Source organism: Vigna unguiculata, chromosome 2, assembly GCF_004118075.2.
Source record: "Vigna unguiculata cultivar IT97K-499-35 chromosome 2, ASM411807v1, whole genome shotgun sequence".
Taxonomy (NCBI): domain Eukaryota; kingdom Viridiplantae; phylum Streptophyta; class Magnoliopsida; order Fabales; family Fabaceae; genus Vigna; species Vigna unguiculata.
The window spans coordinates 20,421,400-20,444,625 of NC_040280.1; the positions used below are offsets into that span (position 1 = coordinate 20,421,400).

Here is a 23,226-nt window from a genome sequence, read left to right on the forward strand (position 1 = left end):
CCCTGCTAAATGTTGTAGTGTAATTTATCAATTAAATGTAAGTTTTTATCTTTTATCTTAAAAAACATTACTTTAATATTTTTTTCTTTGTTTACATAAATGAAATTGTTGAATTAAATTTAAATAAAGCATATTAATGTTTTCCGATAGAAGAAAAAATGATAAAGCTTTAAGTTTAAAATGGGAAGTAAAACCCAAAAACATTTAAGTTAGTTAAGAAACAACAATACATTGTGGATTATGTTTAAATATTAGGAATCAAAGTGAAAACCATACAATTATTTAAGAATAGGTGACCATTTTATTTAATTTTATTTTTTAAAGAACCCAAATTTTGATTTGTAACATTCTTTGTTGTATTACTTTATACCTTAATATTAGTCAGTTCTAATAATTTTAAACGTAATGACTTTATTACAAAACAATACTAATATAATCTAACGATAAAATTGTAATTATTGTACGTTTTATGCATCTACATACTAAATTCAAAATGTTGTTTTTAACCATAAATTATAACCATTTAAAATATTCTATAATTAAAACAATCATTTACTTACATTTGCAAAAATAAAAAAGAATTTGTAAATAATAAACAATTCTTCAGTTCCTTCTCAGTTGTCGGTTTTCTTAATAAAAATTTTGTTCTTTTATCTGTTATTTTTTAAATTTTAATATAATATATATTTTAAATTATACTCCTAATTTATATGTTCAGAAATAAATTAGTTATGATGATAGAGAAATAAAATCTCAATCTCATGGCACGTAAATGTATGAAATAAGAGAATTAAAATAGATACAATAGATAGCTCAACCAATGCTACATAAATTTTATTATATAAAAAAACTTTTAAAATTATTGAACAAAAAGAATATTATTATTCTTAGGTTATAATTTAGTTAAATAAGTAATGAGGAAAATTATTAAGTATTTTAAAGAGAGTGTGAGTGTGAGTGGTTAAGAGTTGGGACATGAAGAGGGAGGGTCCTTGGAAGAAGACATTTGAATATTTGAAAGGGTAAAGACATTTATGGAAAAAAAAAATGAGGAACATTATTAATAGTAGTGTTTGTATATTAAGATGAAAGAAGTGAGAAAGTGAGAAAAAAGAATTGGAGAGTAGTTGGATGGCGTTTTCTTCATGCACTTCCAACACCTTAGCAGTTGCAAGAGGTTGACCTTCATCGTCTCTGAAAATGACCCCTTTGCCCATTCATTTTCATCACACACAAACACACTTTCTTCCTTATCCAACTTTCCAAACTACATTCTCTCTACTTCTTCAAAATATATCTCAATCAAAATATATCGTAAATTTTACATTATGAATAAAGTTATTGTACTGTACCTAGCCAAACTCAATCAAGTAAATAGTACACACGTTAAAACCATATACCATATAGTACCCGGACACAACCAGCACTAGCCATCTAGGCAGGTAGTCGGCCAAAACCGACTACTTGCCTAGAAGGCTAACCCACTTCAATACACCTCTGGAACCTGTTTCAGGACCAGGCCCACTCATGGCCCAAGCTGGGGCCCAAGCTAGAGCCCAAGTCAAGGCCCAGCCCATGAAATGGTCAAAACGTCATTAATGTCTATAAATACACGTGGACCCCATCATTTAAAGGTACGCATTCATTAATTGCTGATTTGACTCTTGAGAGCTTTGACTTACTTGAGCTTCGGAGATTCTTCTGCAGGTAACCCCTCCTGGGTTCAAGCCGGCATGTATCGAATGGGAAGAGGCCAACTAAGGAGATAGCGGACTACATGGTAAGGTGACGCTCGTGCCTAACTTATCTTATTTGTCCCTCTGCAGGAACAATTGGCGCCCACCGTGGGGCACGAGACAAACACCCTTAGTACCCGCTTTTCTCTGAAGATGGTTTCTACCCGCAACAAAGCTGGAGCTAGCAAGCAAGTTGACGCTGGTCCCTCTGGACCATCCTAGACGGCCAGATGAAGATGCAACAGGAAATCGCAGACCTGAAGAAGCGCAACGCTGAAGAGATGGAAGCGCTCAAACAAGAGAACTCCCGCCTCAGGAGGAGAATCGAGGCAGATGCCGACCTGAAGGGAAAAGCCAATGAGACCTCTGAAGCCGTGAAGTCTCCGGCTTTCCAGCCTACAGAGGAAGAGAGTGAATACAACCCCACCCCCCACACCTTCACCTCCACCCAACAAACTCCTCTCACTACCACACACCCCCAACACTTCCCTCCCAATCACCCAGGGCTTACAGCACCCTCAACAACCCACATTCCCCACAACCTACCCACTACTCTCCACACCGCATACGTCCCACCCTACAATCCCCCATATCTCCCCACAACCCACATCCCTCCTCACAACATCACCTCCACTTTCCCTACCATGATCAACCACCCACCCCCACCCCACATTCCCACCCCCCACCAGCCCAGACGCCGCCACCCGTTCACAGACTTTATCTCTAACACCCCTCTCCCAACCCAATGGGAACCATTCAACCTCGATCGCTACACTGGCGAAACCAACCCCGATGAACACCTGAAAGTTTACATCACACACGTTGCTCTGTACACATCCCAGGACGTAGTCTTCTGCAAAGCTTTCCCCACAACACTCAAAGGCCCCGCCCTAGAGTGGTTCACCACCCTCCCACCCTACTCCATTGATAATTTCGATACCCTTTCCCACATGTTCTCCACACATTTCGCCGGCAGCCGCCCTCACCAAACCACCACCATGTCCTTACTGGGCATCAGACAGGAGCCCAACGAACCTCTCCGAACGTTCATCGACCGCTTCAGTAAAGCAGCCCTTCGCACGCCACACCTTAACCAGGAAATGATACTCCAATGCATGACCCTCACCCTCCAACCCGGACCCTTCGCTAACAACGTCTACCTCCACCCACCCACCTCCATGCACGAACTCAAGCTGCGTGCCGCTGACTATGTTCGCATGGAGGAAATGCAAACCCTCCACACTAAATTCTGCAACGACTACGCCGCCAACACCGCCACCCCCAATCCCAACCCCGTACCCAATCCCACCCCACAGCCTCACCCGCGCCTCGATACCCGTCCACGTGAACCCCGCCAACCACGTTATACCAGATACGCCCCACTCACAGTAGTCCGCTCCCGCATCCTTGACGAAGCCCTCCAAGCTAACCTCCTCCACCCGCCACGCAAAACAACCACCCCCCCAACGCTGACATGACCAAATACTGTCGATACCACCGCAATCACGGTCATACTACAGAAGAGTGCAAAGCGCTACAGGATAAGATCAAAGAACTGGTACGCGCCGGCCACTTTCGCCGCTTCATCCGCAGAGATGACCACACTTCCTCTCGAACCCACCACCCCCCACGACACGACCATAGACGACAACCAAGCAGCGCCAACCACGGTAACCAACCCGCCCAACCCAACGACCAACACCCACAACCCGCCCACACTAACATCACCCCTGTCGACCCCCCCTTGCGAGGTACTATTAACACCATATCTGGTGGCTTCGCAAGTGGAGGCTCCACCTCATCTGCCAGAAAGAAACACCTCTGCCACATACAATCTATCAACCACATCACCCAAACCCATCACAGACGACGTATGCCCCCCATCGTTTTCACTGATGATGACTTTCACGGCCTCGACCACCAACAAGACGACCCCATGGTCATCACAGTTGAAATCGAAAACTATGCCGTTAAAAAAGTACTGGTAGACCAAGGCAGCTCAGTTGACATCCTCTACTGGGCTACTTACCAAAAATTGCAACTCCCTGACACCGCTATGATCCCATATGACGAACCCATATACGGCTTTTCCGGCGAACAAGTCTCTACCCGGGGCTACATAGACCTCCATACCGTCTTTCGGGAAGGAACCCAAACAAAAACAATCCCAATCCACTTCCTAATAGTCGACGCACCCACATCCTACAACATACTCTTGGGCCGTCCTTCCCTCAACACCCTCGGAGCAGTCGTCTCCACCCCGCATTTGGCCATGAAGTTCCCAGCACCATCCGGTGATATCCTAACCATCCACTGCGACCAACGTTTGGCACGCGAATGCTACATGGCAAGCTTAAGGCCCCAACTCCCAATCCAACAGACAAACCACATCGAGCGACCACCTAATTCACGCATAGCCTTATCCGGTGAAGACCTTGATCCCAGAATAGGCCGAGATGCTCGCCTCGAACCAGTCGAGGACACGACCCCCCTGGAACTTCCCAACGGCCATTCCATCAACTTGGGCACTGGTTTAAGTCTTGATGAGCGTGCCACAATTACACCCATCCTTATAAACAACACGGATCTCTTCGTTTGGTCAGCCGCCGACCTCCTAGGGGTAGACCCTAACGTCGCATCCCACAAGCTCTCGGTATATAAAGAAGCCCGCTGCGTATCTCAAAAAAAACGCAAACTCGGTGAAGAACACAGGCAGGCAGCCAAAATAGAAGCCGAGAAGTTGCTGAGCGCAGGATTCATAGATGAAGCGCATTATACCACTTGGCTCTCTAACGTTGTCTTGGTGAAGAAGGCCAACGGTAAATGGCGGATGTGCGTGGACTACACAGATCTAAACAAGGCATGCCCTCGCGACGCCTATCCCCTACCCAACATCGACCGCCTTGTAGACGGCGCAGCAGGAAATAAAGTACTTAGCTTTCTGGATGCATACTCAGGTTATAACCAAATACCCATGGCAACAGCAGACATGCACAAGACCGCCTTCATCACAGACGATGCCAACTACTTCTATAGAGTCATGCCCTTCGGCCTCAAAAACGCTGGGGCAACCTACCAGCGCCTAATGGACAAAGTCTTCAGCCACCTCACAGGACACTGTGTCGAAGTCTACGTCGATGACATGGTCGTCAAATCCCCAAGCCATCATCAACACGCTATGGATTTGGAGGCGGTTTTCTCCGCATTGCGCCAGTACAACCTCCGCCTAAACCCTGAGAAATGCGTATTCGGCGTGGACCGGGGTAAATTCCTCGGTTTCATGTTAACTCAGCGCGGCATAGAGGTCAACCCCGAGAAATGCAATGCTATCATCGAGATGCGTAGCCCAACCACCATCAAAGAAGTACAACGACTAATTGGCCGCCTCACAGCTATATCCCGTTTCCTACCAAAACTAGCGGAACAAACTCAACCCATAATTCAGCTCCTAAAGAAATCCGCCCGGTTCACGTGGACTGAAGATTGTGAACAAATATTCCTCAAGCTCAAGGCATCCCTAACCTCACCCCCATCCTCCGCAAACCTGACACTAGCCAACCCCTGCTAGTATACATCACGGCCACCGATCACACCGTCAACGCTGCCCTTGTCCAAGAAGCAGAAGGCACCCAACACCCTGTTTACTTTGTAAGCAGGACACTCCAAGACCCTAAACCAGATACCAAATGGTAGAAAAACTAGCCCTATCCTTGGTCCACGCCGCACGTCGCTTGCGTCCATATTTCCAAAACCACACCATAACCGTCAAGACCGATTACCCAATTCAGAAAATATTGCAAAAACCAGACTTAGCCGGGCGCATGTCGTCATGGGCCGTGGAGCTCTCCGAATTTAACATCCGCTATGAACCACACGGCCCCATCAAAGCCCAATGTCTCTTGGACTTCGTCAACGACCTACAACAAACACCTATCGAGGACCAATGGACGCTTCATGTAGATGGCTCCTCGAACCCAAGGGGTGCAAGTGCCGGCATCGTACTGGAAGGCCCCAACGATATCCTCATCGAGAAATCTCTTCATTTCGCTTTCAAAACGTCGAACAATCAAGCCGAGTACGAAGCTATACTAGTCGGTCTCTCTCTAGCCCGAGAGGTAGGGGTCAAGAAGCTAATATGTAAAACCGACTCCAAACTCACAGTAGGTCATTTGAACGACGAGTTCCAAATCAAAGACCCCATCCTCCAACAATATTACCATTTGGTCCGCGCGATCATCCAATCCGCCTTCGAACTAGTCCGCGTCGAACATATACCCAGAACCGACAATGTCTGAGCCGACATCCTTTCCAAATTAGCCAGCACCAAACTCAAAAACCGCAACCGGTCCTTGCTACAGCAAACACTATCCACACCCTCCGTCACACACACTTGCCAAACGTTAACCCACACCCCATCAGACAATCTCACCCCTACCCAAAGCCCAAACTGGACCACCCCTTACGTTCAGTACCTCCAAACTGGCAACCCCCCGCCCGACGCAGACAAAACTTGGCTGGCCAAGGCCGCTAGGTACACTATGGTAGGCGATGACCTCTACAAACGCGGATATGGCCAACCCCTACTTAAATGTGTCACACCAGAACAAGCCCAGTACATCATTAAGGAACTACACGAAGGAATTTGCGGTTATCACTCAGGCGCGCGCACCATGGCCACAAGAGTTCTCAGGGCCGGGTACTTTTGGCCTACAATAGAAGCAGACTGCCAAGACTACGTCAAAAAATGCAAACCGTGTCAAAAGCACGGCAACCTCATACATCAAAAACAAGAACAGCTACACCACATATTGTCCCCCTGGCCATTCGCTAAGTGGGGAATGAACATCCTAGGCCCCTTCACACCCGGCAAAGGACAGGTTAAGTTCCTCATCGTAGCCGTTGACTATTTCACCAAGTGGATTGAAGCCAAACCGTTGACCACTATAACGGCCCAGCAAGTCCAGCAGTTTGTGTGGAAGGACATCATATGCAGATATGGCATACCGCATACCATCATAACAGATAACGACCGACAATTCATTGACAAGGAACTAGCAAAATTCTACACCGGTTTGGGCATCAAACATATCACAAGTTCTGTAGAACACCCACAGACCAACGGGCAGGCGGAAGCGGCAAACAAAGTTATCCTCGTGGAACTGCGTAAAAGATTGGATACCGCTAAAGGCCGATGGCCAGAAGAGTTAATTGAAGTGCTATGGGCATACAGATGCACCCCGCAATCGTCAACTAACGAATCCCCCTTCAGCCTAGTCTACGGCGCGGACGCCATGATACCAGTAGAAATTGGTAAACCTTCCCTGCGCCGAGAACTATACGACCCAGCTCACAACCACCAAAACATGGCCTTGCATCTCAACCTCCTTCCCGAACTCAGAGAAAAAGCCCAAATACGCAATCTCGCCGCCAAACAAAGAGCCGCCAGGAAATATAACGCAAACCTGCACCCGCGATCGTTTGTCATAGGAGACCTAGTATGGAGAATGGCCAGCAGTGCTAGAAAGAAGGATGGCAAGTTCTCCGCCAATTGGGACGGTCCATACCGCATACAAGAAGACACAGGTGGTGGGGCTTACCGCCTAGAGCAACTATCTGGGGAAGAAATTCCCAACACATGGAATGTCTCCCACCTCAAGTTTTATTTCAGTTGAACATGTATCATAAGCGCATCCATACTTGTAACCACGGGTGTACTCTTTTTCCTCACTTGGTCTTTTTTCCCTAAGGAGGGTTTTGGCCAAGGAGGTTTTAACGAGGCACCCCCATTTGAATAAATAAAATGAGTGGTTCCCTACTTTATGACTCTATACTACTCTACTTGTGTTTAATTCGTTTAAGTTCCCCACCCTTACCACAAGTAAGCGGCCTGGGTCGAACACCCTCTACTTGTGTTTAATTCGTTTAAGTTCCCCACCCTTACCACAAGTAAGCGACCTGGGTCGAACACCCTCTACTTGTGCTTAATTCGTTTAAGTTCCCCACCCTTACCACAAGTAAGCGGCCTGGGTCGAACACCCTCTACTTGTGTTTAATTCGTTTAAGTTCCCCACCTTTACCACAAGTAAGCGGCCTGGGTCGAACACCCTCTACTTGTGTTTAATTCGTTTAAGTTCCCCACCCTTACCACAAGTAAGCGGCCTGGGTTGAACACCCTCTACTTGTGTTTAATTCGTTTAAGTTCCCCACCCTTACCACAAGTAAGCGGCCTGGGTCGAACACCCTCTACTTGTGCTTAATTCGTTTAAGTTCCCCACCCTTACCACAAGTAAGCGGCCTGGGTCGAACACCCTCTACTTGTGTTTAATTCACAAAACGCCAACAACGTTCCCCTATTTAAATACACATGCGACACAACATATCTCATATTCCTATCACATGCTATCATCAACAACCACAAAACATATATATATCCACAAGATGCATCATATTAAAAACAAATCAAAATATTGTACGAGTTATTACAGACTTAGGATTCATTGCGATACAAAACAATATGAAAACTACATCCTAAGCTGCTTGATTGCCATCACCCTCCACGGTCACATCCGCTTCCTTCTCTGCCTCGGGCACCTCACTCCCAACCCCTTCCTCGCCCTCTTCATCCTCCCCAACCAGCTTTCCACCAACCACATTCTTATCTACATCAAACCTTGAATCCAGTGCATCCACATTCTTATAGAAGAAGGCCGCCTGCCGCAACCCCTTCTCAAAGCCGTTGATATGCTCCTGAATAACACTGTTCTTCAGGTCATCCAACTCACCGACAGCCCCATCATACTTATCCTTTAGATCCTCATAGTCCTCCTCCATCTCCCCTATCCGCTTATTTAACTTCTCCTCAGAGTCTAGACAACGAACCTTCCACGACGCCAACCTCTTTCTCTCAATCTCCCACCCCTCCTTCTCCTTCTCCAACGCCGCCTTCTCCTCCGCCAACTTGTCCACTTTATCCTGCAGCCCTCCCGCCTCCTTCACTTCCCTTCTATAGAGGGACCCAACACGTCTACTCAACACCAATGCCTTACTCCTAAATTCAACCATGGTCCTCACAATATGATCAACCTCCATATCGATGGAGTTCACAACAGTATCCGGCAAGTTGATTGAAATGTCCTTCCTCACGCATATCTCCGGCAACTCGATTAAACCGGCCTCCGGCAACTTCTCGCCACTGGCTGACCCCGCCCCACCGCCTGACCCGAGAATAGCTGCCCTTACTCTCTTCACATCCTTACCCTTCCCGGGTCGAGGCGGAAGCTCAGCCCTCCTCTTCGTGCCGCCATGCACGTGTACTTCCACCACAGATTCCTGCAGATTGGGGACATCAGTTTTCCCAGCCTCCTTGGCCTTGGCGGCCATCTCCTTCCTCAGCGCTTGGAAGAGCGCCAAGTTTTTCTTGCCAGACTGCGCCATATGTCCTGCAATAACATATCACAACTCGGATCAAAACAACTTAGCATCATTAACACAGTTTAAGTAATAAACAGATACCTTCAATATCTATAATCGGATACACCGAATTATAAACCCTAACTAAGCCCTTAGTGGGCAACTTATCCACAAATCTTAACAACATCCCCACCACCTCCTTATCTCCGGACGACAACTCCTCCACCCCCATATCCTTGTAACGCGAAGGGTTATTGGTCCAACTGAAAGGGAACTTTGTACTCCCATCCGCATTCAGGAAATGCTGCTCACCTCCCTCCTTCACCACAACCTTGAAGTATCCATCCTTGAAGTGCTTGAAAGACTGGGAGAATGCATCCAACCTGCTAATGCTGGGACGACTTATCAATGACAACCATGTAGCCGGCCTTCGGGGTCTGGTATCATAGAAATACAAAAACGCATAAGGTGAAGGCTCCAAGTACAGCGACTCGCATAGAATGCGGAAAGCCTGTAAGTAAGCCCAGCTGTTAGGGTGCAGTTGAGTAGGCGCCACATTCAAAGCCCGCAACACGCCCATGGTAAAGTCGTCGAAAGGTAGACGTATATGCATTTGAGAAAAATGGCACATGTACATGTAAAAGAACTTCTCGGTAGCCCCTTCTTGCCCATGGCATACCCGGTCTATGGCGCTCACCCTTTTCAATGAAACAATATTTCCACTGACCCCTCTAGATATGACGGGAGTACAGTTTAGCCAGGAATTCAGCAGACAAGACCACCTGAACAGGGATGACTGGTCACGAACATCAGAGGCAACCCACGCATAGCCACCCTTAGCCGGCCAGTTGCTTTCCTCCAGTTCTTCAGGGGGATCTTCTCGGATCTCCCTCACTACCTCCATTGGCACCCCGCTTGTGCCAACTCCAGCACTCACACCCTCTCCACGCAGCCGGTCATCTCTACTCCTATCTGACTCTGTACTCTGACTACTACTAGACGTAGATAACGATGAGCTATCGCTACTGGACATACCTGTTTGATTTTTTACGGAAAGATGTCGGCGGAATTTGGGAACTAGTCGGACAAGATGTTACGCACAAGATCTCTGATTTCGAAACTCGCAAATGAACCAAGTAAACCATCAGCTGCATTCAAAGCTGTATTTATAGTCCACGATCCCAAACGACTTAAACCCTTCCCGCCAAAATGAAATCCCAGACCAAGCGACACCATCATTATGAAATGTATGACACATGAAAAACGACGGCGCCAAAAGTTTAACGATGTGACCACCTGACGCCCTTTCACCTACCTTCTGACACTTCAAAGCCTTAACACTGTTCATCACACTTAAAGGCTGGGGGACTGGTGTATCACACCTAGCCGGTTTTGCTAGTTCACCAACACATGTTATCCTTAACCGACAACCCATATCGGACAAGGCTGGGGGACTGGTGTACTGTACCTAGCCAAACTCAATCAAGTAAATAGTACACACGTTAAAACCATATACCATCTAGTACCCGGACACAACCAGCACTAGCCATCTAGGCAGGTAGCCGGCCAAAACCGACTACTTGCCTAGAAGGCTAACCCACTTCAATACACCTCTGGAACCTGTTTCAGGACCAGGCCCACTCATGGCCCAAGCTGGGGCCCAAGCTAGAGCCCAAGTCAAGGCCCAGCCCATGAAATGGTCAAAACGTCATTAATGTCTATAAATACACGTGGACCCCATCATTTAAAGGTACGCATTCATTAATTGCTGATTTGACTCTTGAGAGCTTTGACTTACTTGAGCTTCGGAGATTCTTCTGCAGGTAACCCCTCCTGGGTTCAAGCCGGCATGTATCGAATGGGAAGAGGCCAACTAAGGAGATAGCGGACTACATGGTAAGGTGACGCTCGTGCCTAACTTATCTTATTTGTCCCTCTGCAGGAACAGTTATAGATTCTAAAAGACATAAATATAATAATTTTATATTTTTATTATATAATCTGTGCGGATCGCATGATCGAAAAAAAAAAACCCAAAATTATCTTACTCTACCCACAAGGACAGAACACAACAGTATTCCAAAGATTATGGAGGTGCAGAAAGCAAAGATGGAGGTGCAGGAACAAATGGCTTCAACAAAATTTTTCATTTTTTTGGGTCTGTACAAGGAAATGGATTCCTGCATCAGCTAAACTTGTTGGGTCTAATATTTTGGGCTTCAGAGAAGCCCAATTAGCTTCATAATTGACACAAGCATTGACATGGAAAGATGTTAGATTATAAGTAACAGTGATTAAAGAAACCAGATTTATTATTATTATTATTATTATTTGTTGTAAATTACAAAAATGAAGGTACACAGAGTTAAGTAAGAACATTTAACAATTCTGGACCCAACACACAGCCAGCAAAAGATTCATAAAAAGTGAAAAACTTTCACCCAAAACTCTGTTCCATAATTCTCTGAAACTCAGTTCTATCAACGAGTTCATCACCATTTTTATCAACTGCATTGATCATTTTCTGACACTCCATCAAATCTTTCTCTAACCCCAGAGAGCACAACACTCTCTGCAACTCTCTCGCTTCTATAAACCCATCTTTGTTTTCGTCAAACACGTCAAAGGCTGCTTCTACCTCCGACAAGGTGACATCTTCGTCAAACAATTCCTCAATTTCTTCGACAGCACATTCCCCAATCCCATCACATTCACATTCAACAATCATCCCTAACTTTTCCATCACCAAAACCACGTCTTCTTTGCACACTCTAAGCCCTCTCTCAATGTAGTCCAAGCCCTGCTTCACACCTTCACAACTTGACTCCACTCTACTATTCATCCACGTCTTCCATTTTTGAGCCACGTAGCTAAACACAGACTTGAAGAAAAACAAGAATGACAACAAACCCTTTGCTCTAACATTCCACGTTAAGATTCCATGACATAGAAAGAGCAAAAATAAGGTTGTATTACCATGTTTGTTCTCCATGTTGCTGATGTCTGTACAAGGGAAATAGTACATGAACTTGTATTGTGGATGACTTGTTCTAAGATCCAATGTCTAATTTATAGACAACAAATTCAGAGACTTTTTCTGAGCTTCAAGCATAAGCGTCAACCCTTGAACGTGATACAAGGGGAGAGGTGTGACAACTTTTGCTTTAAGATTTCCCGGAAGAAAGAAAGTATTTGGTACAAAGCATTTTATGGTTAGTGTACTGAGAAGTAAACTTTTCATCACCTTCAATTTCTGGGAAAAGACTCACCGAATGCGATAGGTGGAAGAGAAATAATTTAAATTTCTTAATGATTCATGAAAACGTGTGACCTAGTGTGCGTAAAACGTTGAAGTAAGTTGTTTAAAAAACGCGTTCACAAGGCAATTTCTCCTTCAAGTTCATCCAAGAAAATGGGAATAACTTTTTCCTTATTTGCCAACGAAATGTCTTAGTCACTTCACCGATATCCGTGTTAATTGTTTTTTTAGTTGACTAGAAATTGAAAGGTTTACAAATAGTATATAATAATGTGTACAAAGTCATGACCCTTTTCTTTATTTATTGGGTTTCAACTTTTTGCTTTCTCTTATGGAAAATAATTGTTTATTAAGTTTCAACTTTTTGCTTCTTTTTTTTTTATGAAAAATAATTATTTGAGAAATATTTTGTTGAGAAAGTTCACAAATTATTAAAAAGATTAATTTTCTCAACCAATATTAGTAGGATTATGTTTTGGTAGATATTAGTTAATTTTTTTTCGTTTAAGTCTGTAGATATTTTGTTAATGTTTGTAGGAACTTTTTCTATTAATATTACTAGAACAATTTTGGTGATAGCTTTTGTATTTTTAGCACCTATATATTTAATGGAAATAATTCATACGATCATGAATGACAAGGGGACTAAGCAATGTGGGTTTGATTATCCTCATCTCCATCTTTAAAATTTTTAAAGTAAAAATTCATTTTATTCTCATCCTTATGCCTAATGGGTATAAATTATTATTCTATACTCATCCTTACAAGATAATGTAACACATATCCTTTCTAGTACCCATAATTGTATTTTCTTAAATACAATATATCATTTAAATGAAATCGTAAGAAAAAAAATGTGTAATCAAGGTTGTTATAAAGAGAAAGTAATTTAGGGTTTTAAGTGAAATTGGTAAATATCAAACAAGTCCAACAATAATTAAGAGAGAGAATGAAAAATTGCATGATAATCGAAATATATAAGTTTTCGAAATGAAATAAAATTAAGGATAAAAAATAATAATACAGATAAAATTTTTAGGTTACCTAATAAACTATACATGTTTTTGTGATTTAAAATGAAGAAGAGTATGCAAATTGAAATAGGTATAAGGATAACTATATGGATAAAGATGTGGTATCTCCATAACAATATAAAAAATTAAAAAAATCAGGTATTACTCACATCAATATTCATACAGATTAATTCAAAGATTTTTTGTCAACATTAGGATATGTTCAAACAATACTTATAAGAACAAATTTTTTTGTAATCTTTGCATACAAATTAGAAAATTAAACTTTAATAACTTTGAATTGCTTTATGTAATGACTAATGTTCAACAAATATTTTGAGAGTGAAAAAAAAATTCTTTTCTAGATATATATAAATTTAAGGGGTCGAATACATAAAATTTAGAACAAATAAAAAAAAATATTTTATTTATATACTAATGTTGTTTTCTTAAAAACATGAGGCCAAATCACTCTATTTCATCATGAAATCCGGCCATTTATCTAAAGAAATAAAAATATTTAAAATTTTTGATAATTTAAAATAAAATAAATTCAAAATTAATGTATTTAAATTTGATAAATGTTATAAAAGTATTTTCTAAATATAAGATTATATTCTAGGAATAAACAATATTAACTTTTTATAAAACCAAAATAATATAAAGGGTAAATTATAAGAATAATTTTCACATTTAATATAAGATTAATTTTACAAATTAATATTTTAAATATTTTGTCGGCAATACATATTTGTGTGTGAATTTTCTTTTTTTCTTTTATTGATGACTTTATTTGTCGGTAAAATTTTTTAAAATTATTAACATATTTTACTGATGAAAAAATCTATTGGCAATACATACTTTGATGATAAATTTTTCATTTCTTTTATCGACAAATTTATCTATCAAAAAATTCGTCGATAAAAAAATTCGTCGATAAAATAAATTTAAATTATTGACGAATTTTACTGACAGATTTTTTTGTGGATTAATAAAATCTATATTATTGACGAATTTTTCTATTGATGATTAAAATATCAAAATCTATTGGTAATTGAAATTTATCGACAAAAACACATCTGTTAATAAAATTTTGTCAGTAATTTTATTATTTTTTGTTATGTTTATACCTAACTTCACATTGATTAAAAGACTTAGGATTAATGTTATTTATTTAATATTATTTTTTTTAAAGTAAAGAATTAATCATTTTTTAATTATTCTGAATATATATATATATATATATATATATATATAATATCAGTTAAAATAAAAAATATATAGTTTAAATTACAAATTAGTCAATGCAGACAACACAAATGCAGACTTTATCAAATAATAAAGAAAAGATCACACAATGTAGTCTTCAGGTAGTTTCTTCAAAACCAGGACTATATCGAGAGATTAATAAAACAGAAAGATTAATAAAACAAAAATATAAATATGAAAAGGAAAATCCATTTCAAATACACAGATATTGAAAAGAAAGGGAAAAAATAGCAAAGAGGAGAATAAACTACAACACCTAAGAAAAATAACCCTATAAAAAACAAAGTGTGAGAAAAGTTAAAAAAAGTAGAAGATATAGAGTTAGAACACAAATTTGAGATTAAATGTCAGCGGAATAATGATGACTTAAAATATTATATATATATATATATATATATATATATATATATATATATATTTCTTTAAAATTGATGGATTCCTTGGAAACGGTGATGTGTAAGAGTGGAAAGATAAAGCTAACTTGACAAATAAAAAAAAAATAAAAAAACTACAAATTAAAGTTCGTCAATTTGAAACTGACAATAAATATAATATAAATTAAAAATTTTATCAAAATAAGTTTTCTATACTTTTCAAAATGTGATTTTTCAAAACATGACTTTTAAAATACATTTTTTGGAATAAAATTTATAGAAAACACTTTTCAAAATATATAAAATACATTTCCAAATAAATTTACATTAGACATAATTTTCAATGCATGAAAATTTTAATAAAATAAAAAAAAACATAGGAAGATAACATCATACTCATAATAAAATTACATCACATAAATAGTAAAAAAGTATCTATTGTAAAAACAACTCATAATTTCTTAAATTTATCATTTCCTAAATTACATAAAATACATGTGAAAATAGCTTTTTTAAAATAGAATTTCAAAATAAGTTTTTTAATCTTTTTAAAATATATAAAATATGTTTATAACATATCTTACGTAACAAAACTTTTAGAACATATATGATACCTTTGGAAATGAGTTATTTGTTTTTTTTTTTTCTTTTTCTTCCTGTCAAACGGTAAAATGGAGAACCAAAGTGCTGTGACGATAATGTAGAGCAGTAATGTGGTAGGAGAAAGAAGGATATTCTAGTCTTCTTTTATTAGTAGGAGAGTAGGTGCAGAAAGAAAAAGCTGAAAAATATTATAAAGTTTTGGTTGAGGTCCATATACTTTATAAGGTTACAAAGTAGGCCTCAACCCAATTTGTTTCCGTTGCTCTTGTTCATCATGTTTTTATTTTTCTGAAAAAGAAAAAAAAAATGTCTCATAATTGATAAAGAAAGAAATTAGGAAAAATTACAATGAAAATGAAGAAAACGACATTTTCATCTATGTTGTAAATATAACCCAATTGCGATTTTTTTTTTATCTTATCGTGAATTTCTCTAAATGCTGTCATCGTTGTTGATATTTTCACAAATAACAAGAACTAAATATAAGTTTCTCTTGTACAGCTTATTTTAACAATGTAAAAACATATTGTGACTAACCACTAAACCAACTCATTATATTGGAGAATTATGATTTGTTTTGAATATTAATGGTAAAGGAATTTTTGCATGAAGGTTTTGCTTTGAATTTTTGTGTGTTGGGTGGGAAATAATAAGTGCACACTTCCACCATTTTATTTTCCAAAATTTTTTTGAGGCCATTAATATAGAAGACTTTATTGCACCGAAAAACAAAAAGCGGAACTTAATCTCAAAAGTCTTCCTTCTTATCCCGAAGGAAACAACCAAAATATTAATTTTATACCAATCAACAAGACATTCCACTCATGTGTACATCTACTTCACAAGGTACTTTTAATTAATTGGTGTTGTGAATAGAAATAAAATCAAAGAAATGCAAAATAAATTTTTTTTTAATTCACTAATTAGTTGTTAGTTTTCGTTAACATGAGAAGTTAAACTCACAATTTTTTTTACTCTCCCTTCTAAACCTTTCAGACCAATCTTATATTCTCCACATATTAGTAAGAGGAGTTAGACCCACAACCACTCTCACCCTCCATTACAACTTTTACCATTAGACCCTTATATTTTGGCAAAATAAATCGAGATACATCGATGTTTTAAGTAAATCTCTTATGGAAGATTTTATTGACATATTAATTAATGTATCAAAATAGAGGTGTCACGACTCAATTAAAAGAAAATTTATGTTAAGAAATATTGTAATTAAGCAAGAGATAGGTAGAACTTTGAATTTGATAAAATTATAAACAATTAAAGGAATTATATCAAAGAAGGGATTATTTGTTTTAAAGAATAAACAAAAAGTTATTCTTCTAATGATTTAAATGGAAGTTGCATTTATTGGGACAAAAGTTATAAAGAACATGAGAAGCTATTGAGAGAGAATTACATTGTAGACTCTTTTTTATATCTTTAATTATGATAGACAAGTAATTTGATGTGAGCATAAACATGTATGCTTTGAGTTTAGGGATCGAGATGAGATTAATTCGAAATGATAAAGGATGATGTTGAAGAAAATCATAGTTTAGATTAATCAATTGAATAGTTTAAAAGTTATACTGTTAAAATGACGATTATGCTTGAAAACTAGTTTGGTTTTGTTGTTGAAGTTGGTTTTTCTAATATTTTCACTCAAACAAGGATTTTCGCTTAAATGAAAATAGAACAAAGATCTTGACCTTACTCTCTACTCTATTTTCATTTAAGTGAGAGATTTTTTGCTCATGCAAAAATAGAGTTGAAAGTGACCTTACTCTTGGTCTTGTTTTCACTTGCATGAAGAAAAATTTTCACTCAAGCGAAAATAAGACTACAACTCAACTCTGGTTTTTGCTCAAATTTTGCTCAAATGAAGAAAGTTTTACTCAAGTGAGGATATTTTCACTTAAGCTAAAAATATTATTATTATTATTCTATTCTAATCTCTTTAACTTATTTGATTGATTACATGATTATCGAGATTAATTGGACTTGTATGAATTTAGGGTCATACATATGAAGTTATGTATGAACTATTGTTTGAGTTATGTATTAAGTATTGACACACGTGTTGTAATAGAGATCTCTTTACTTCATAGAAGATCTAAGTCATAAACTAGGACATTAGGTGGTGAGAAGTATAGAGTGGTCATACATACCTTAATAAGTGTAAATGTGCGAACAATTGATTGTAATTATTCTCGGTCATGATTTTTCTATATACTTGTAAATTTAAGTTTTGTATTGAATAAAAGGATAATTTCTCATATAACATATTTAATATAAATCTTCCGATAAATATCAATCAATATTTCATTTGTTGAATATCTTTTAACATATAGATCCATATGTATATAATTTTAATATATTCTATTTTAATTGAAATTGAATTACTTACGAATTTCCCTATTTAAAGCATATTTAATTGCTTTAGTCATAATTTAAACTCAAAATATCAGTAAATTATGTACGTTTTTTACTTCTATAGGTTTAATTGTGAAAAATTAAATATTTTCAAAAACAAGTACGAAACTATTTTACCATGAATTTAATTGTTATATTAAATTTTATTCTTTCCAATAAAATTATTATCTTGTGAATCTAATACATTGAAAACTTAAAAATGACTAATTTAATAATAATAAAAAGTTAGTATCTGTTTTAAATTACTAATTTATTCTTCACATAAATCATACTAAAGACCCATAGCATGTTCTTGTCCCCTACTTTCTCCCACATGAGGAACCCAAAACCGTGACATGATGATAGAAATAGGGACCAAACAGGCCCTTGTTTATAGAACATGGAGAATGAATGAACAACTAGAAAAAAAAAATAAAATTTAGGACCACTACCTACACTGAGTAATGGCTATAACCAATTGTTCCTTAACACATAACAGCCATATATATAGATGACTAAAACTTGTGGCCACTTAAACCTGCTGCAAAAATATCCAAGTCTTTTTAAATTCTCAGACTCGTGTTTGTGACATATTAGGTTTACTGAATGTGACATTAGCCTATGATGAAAAAGAGATAAAATAAATGTTGCTTTTCACCATTTCTAATTGGCCACACCTACTTTGGCTTACACACATAAAACATGAAAAAAGTAAAGTGGATGTGTACAAAGTTAGATCACTTTATGTTGTTTTTTTTTTTTTTTTCCTGTTTTGGATGCTATATATCGACTATGTGTTTGAACTTTCCTCGCAAATTATTCGAGTTTATCCATGCAAGTGAAAACCTACTAAGATCCTTTCACTTTTTAACTTTTGCTTTTCATATGTTTGTACAAAGCTTTTCTCAAACAACTATATACAAAAGAAAAATTTATATAAAACATAGTTCTAGCTATATTATAGAGATAAGTGTACGTAGGAAAAATCAATTTTTGAATTAACAAATTAAACAGTATATAATTTTTATTAAGATTTTGAATATGTGAAATTTACTTGTATATCGCTTTCAGTGTTTTATTTCTTTCATGTTTGAGTATAATTGTGTATCTTTACCATTTAAAAAAAAAAATAGATAAACGTACTTAGCTTTGAACGAAAATTGTTAATGAGATTTTTTATTTTATTTTAGTTTCTTAGCCATTTATTTCTTTTTCTTTTTTGATGTGCTATACTTTTACTATTTCATTATGTTATTTTAACGCAAATGAATATATTCCTTACATAAAAGTAATTGATACTAAGCATTTTCATACTAAAAGGCCATGGTATTGTCCTGGACTTAGACGAATATCTTTATAGAGAATTTAAAAAAGAAAAAAAGACATGAAATAAATTTTGATTAAGTACAAGTTAATTTATAAATGTTTTATCATATCATTCTTTAAACTTTGTATTTTTAATTTTTATATTAGACAAATTTGATTTATTTTTTCTTTTAAGTGGTTACATAGAAACTCGTTGAAAGCACTTTAGATTTTTTTTTCTTACAATTTCAAACTAGAGGTGAAGATGATCTTATTAAGATGCGCTAATATTGAGAATATTGAATTTTGGTTATATTTTTACCAAAGAAAATATTATCAATGGACACAGTATGTCAATAATAATAATAAAAATAATAGTAAGCATTCATCAGAATTATAAATTTACAAACAGAAAAAAAATTTGTAAAAAATGTCATCGATACATTTGTCAATAAATTTTTATTTGTAATTATTAATGAATTTTTATTGTGGGTAAATTTGTCATCATTGTCATTATCATGTCCTCTCCTCTTTCTCTTCCTCTTCCTCCTCCCAAAACTTAAGTTGCCACCAATTTTGAACCTTTGTGCTTCCTCCTCTTCATCTTTCTTGTCCTCCTTGTCCTTATTCTCTTTTTCATGCTTCTTCTTCTTACTTATTATTTCAAGTAAATTATAAATATTATTAGACTTAGTGAAAAATTTGTTGTTCATTTTATCAAAGGAAAATTCTGTTAGTAATACAAATTACAAATTATCGATGAAATTTATTCACAAAATTAACTATCAAATACATCATTGATGAAATATTCATAAGTTTAATACAACTTATAATTTGTCATTGAATTTTATTAACAGATTTTACCAATAAATTTATTATTGACAAAAATATTCGTTGATAATTTGAACTCTAAAATCTGTGAGTAAAATTTATGATAATTTTAAGCTTATCGACTAATTTATTTTCACTAGTAAAAATTTATTGATAATTACAAAAATTCTTGTAGTTTTTTATTGTAATTTTTGAATAAAAGTTTATTATTATTTATATGTTTATATTGAATAAATGTAAAATTATTTTATTAAATAATAGGTGATATATATATTTTTTAAATACTTTTTAAATTAAAAAAAATTAATTAAAAAAAAAGAAATTAATGTCAAATAAAAAACATTTTCTTTTTATGTGTGTATCAGCTTCTCACAAAGAATATTAAATTCAAAGCACTCAAATCAAACATCTATTAACTTAAAATTCAATATTTCGCCCGAAATAAACTAAAAATGGGATTCTTAATCGAAAACATCATCTTATCTCATCCAAAACTACAACCAAAAGATTTAATTCAAAGTCAACTAACAAATAAAAATTAAATTTAACATGTAATCAATTATATTTCAAAATATAAGTCTCAAACTCTGGTATAATAGTTATTCTACTAAATTCTCACAACTAAACCAAATCTTATTCCAAATTGATCATCAAAGGAGTTTAAAGATAACTTTCACCATATGTAATTTCCTGTTCTTAAATATGTTTCAGTTCGAAATCACTCAAAATATAATGATCTAGATCAAATTATTCAAACATAACAAAAATTCAATATAAGACTAACAAGGTTGAGAAAATTAATTTTATCGACTAACTTCACTAATATTGATGGTAAATAAAAAGGAAAGGAAAATAAAGAATTTTCACAAAAAACATGCACTTACACTAATAAAAAAACTGATAGAGTAAAAACAATTCTTAACCCTCCTACCACTTCAAGGTGTAATTAGATTCTGAAAGAAAGATTTGAAAAAATAAAAGTAGTGAGAAGGTAGAGGATGTAACGTCCCAATTAAATAGCCAAAGTCCATTAACTAAAACGTCACATACATAACATCCAGAGGGTACGAAGGTTTGGAATAATGAAGTACCCCGTACCCCAACATATCCATAAAACATAAAAGAGGCTCCACACGGCCTAAAACAAACGCTAGAGAACTAATAGTACGAGTCTTATACAAGTAAGCAAACATAGCAATAATACAATCTTTAGCGGTGGGCCCCATAATGGGTCCAATGCCCGTCCAGTCCATCAAGCGGTACCATCTCTCTCACCATTACCACTGCCAGATGTTCTCCTATCTGCTCACATCAATAGGATTGATGATCATCGCAATAAGAGAAGAGCCACATACAAGACAATCCAAACAAGCAAATAGGGTAAGCTAGTGCAAAGACCTTATATCACAATAGTCAACATGCAAATCTTAGATTCAGACATGGATAACAGACATTCACACGTAGATTACCAAAATCATTTAAAACCCCCAAGACCTGACTATCCAGATACGCATAATGAGGCACCACCACGTGGCAGTGGAATTACGTCCTGGTAGTGAGGCGTCACCGCGAGGCCTTCGCGGAATTATACCTTTACAAGAGGCACCACCACGTGGCCTACGTGGAATTACGTCCTGGCCCTGAGGCACCACCACGACAAGCGCGTAGAATTACATCCTTATATTGAGGCACCACCAGGGACTCCTCTTACGAGGGTCCATGGGATTACGTCCATTCGATGAGGCGCCACCAAGTTTCTCTCACTACGAGAGTCATGGAATTACACCCTACTCACACTTTATACATGCTACATCCACCCAAAACAAGTATTTTCCTTAACAATAATATCATGTATAAACAACAAATCATACAACTCATGCTTCCCGATTCGTACCCAACAAGGTAATATACCATTCCCATTTCAAACTCATACATTATCATGGCATCATCACGCAACCCCTCAAGGACAACAATTAGATTCAGACAAGCAAGCTGCCCAATAGTAAACCATTCAATCAAGCACCCAAACCTGCCCGCGATCTCGCTCAAGCTAACAGGTCTCGCCCAGGCGAGAAGGATCCTCTCGCTCAGGCGAAACCCTCCTCGCCTAGGCGAGAGTGCGATAAGGAAAATAATGGGTTCTGCGATGTCTCGCCCAGGCGAGCCCTATCTCGCCTAAGCGAGACTGCACCTCGTCGCCTGGGCGACCATTCGCAAAGAAATGCTTGGGCGAGACTCTGTTAGTCTCGCCTAGGCGAGGCATGCTCGCTTGGGCAAGAAAACTAGTGCCCGCCACTGCTCATGCACACAACAGACATACAACCATCACACCCAAAGACCACGATGACATTTTCGAACAGAACACAGTAGCTTGCAGTCCACAAATCATACAATAATATTTAAGCAAGCCAAAAACAACTTAGACACACAGAACCTAGCTTCCCTTACCTGGAAGTAGCTAGAGGAAGGTTTCGACTCCAACAGCGAGGACGCGACAACTCCCGAGACAGACGAACAGACTGGAACAGAATAGCGGAGTGAGCTTTTAGAGTGGTTCACCACGAAATTCAAACTATAAACCCTAGCATACGAATGGAAAAGGAATGGGGAAGCGTAGGATACTTACACGAATCAAGGAGACGAGGCTGAGCTCACAAGATCGGGATCGGGGTTAAACCCTAGCAGAGCTCCTGGTTGCAAAAAGAGGGTTTGACGGCTGCGTAAAATCTGAAGAGTGGAGTGGGATAGAAGTGTGAGGGCAGACTTAGGGTCTCCTTTTTCCTTATTGGGCCGGCCCTTAGGCCCAACCGTTTGGGGCAGCCCTTAAATTAAAGGTAATGAATAAAGTGGGCCTTACAGAGGAATGACTTAGAAAGAGAGAAAATAAAGAATTGATGATGTAAGAGAGGAATGAAAAAAATGAAAAAATATTTCCTATATTATTTATAATGGCATATTTTTATTACAAAAAGAAGTTGACGTTAAATTTAATATATATTTTATTTTATGCATAAAAC

The 23,226-nt window shown here is 37.6% G+C and overlaps 1 protein-coding gene across 1 annotated transcript; it reads right to left on the minus strand.

Moving 5' to 3' along the window:
• Positions 1–11,560: 11,560 nt before the first annotated feature.
• LOC114174138 (probable calcium-binding protein CML30) lies at positions 11,561–12,335 on the minus strand. The gene has a single exon (XM_028058906.1). The coding sequence runs from the start codon at positions 12,169–12,171 to the stop codon at positions 11,584–11,586; it is 588 nt and encodes a 195-aa protein (XP_027914707.1). The 5' UTR covers positions 12,172–12,335; the 3' UTR covers positions 11,561–11,583.
• Positions 12,336–23,226: the final 10,891 nt, after the last annotated feature.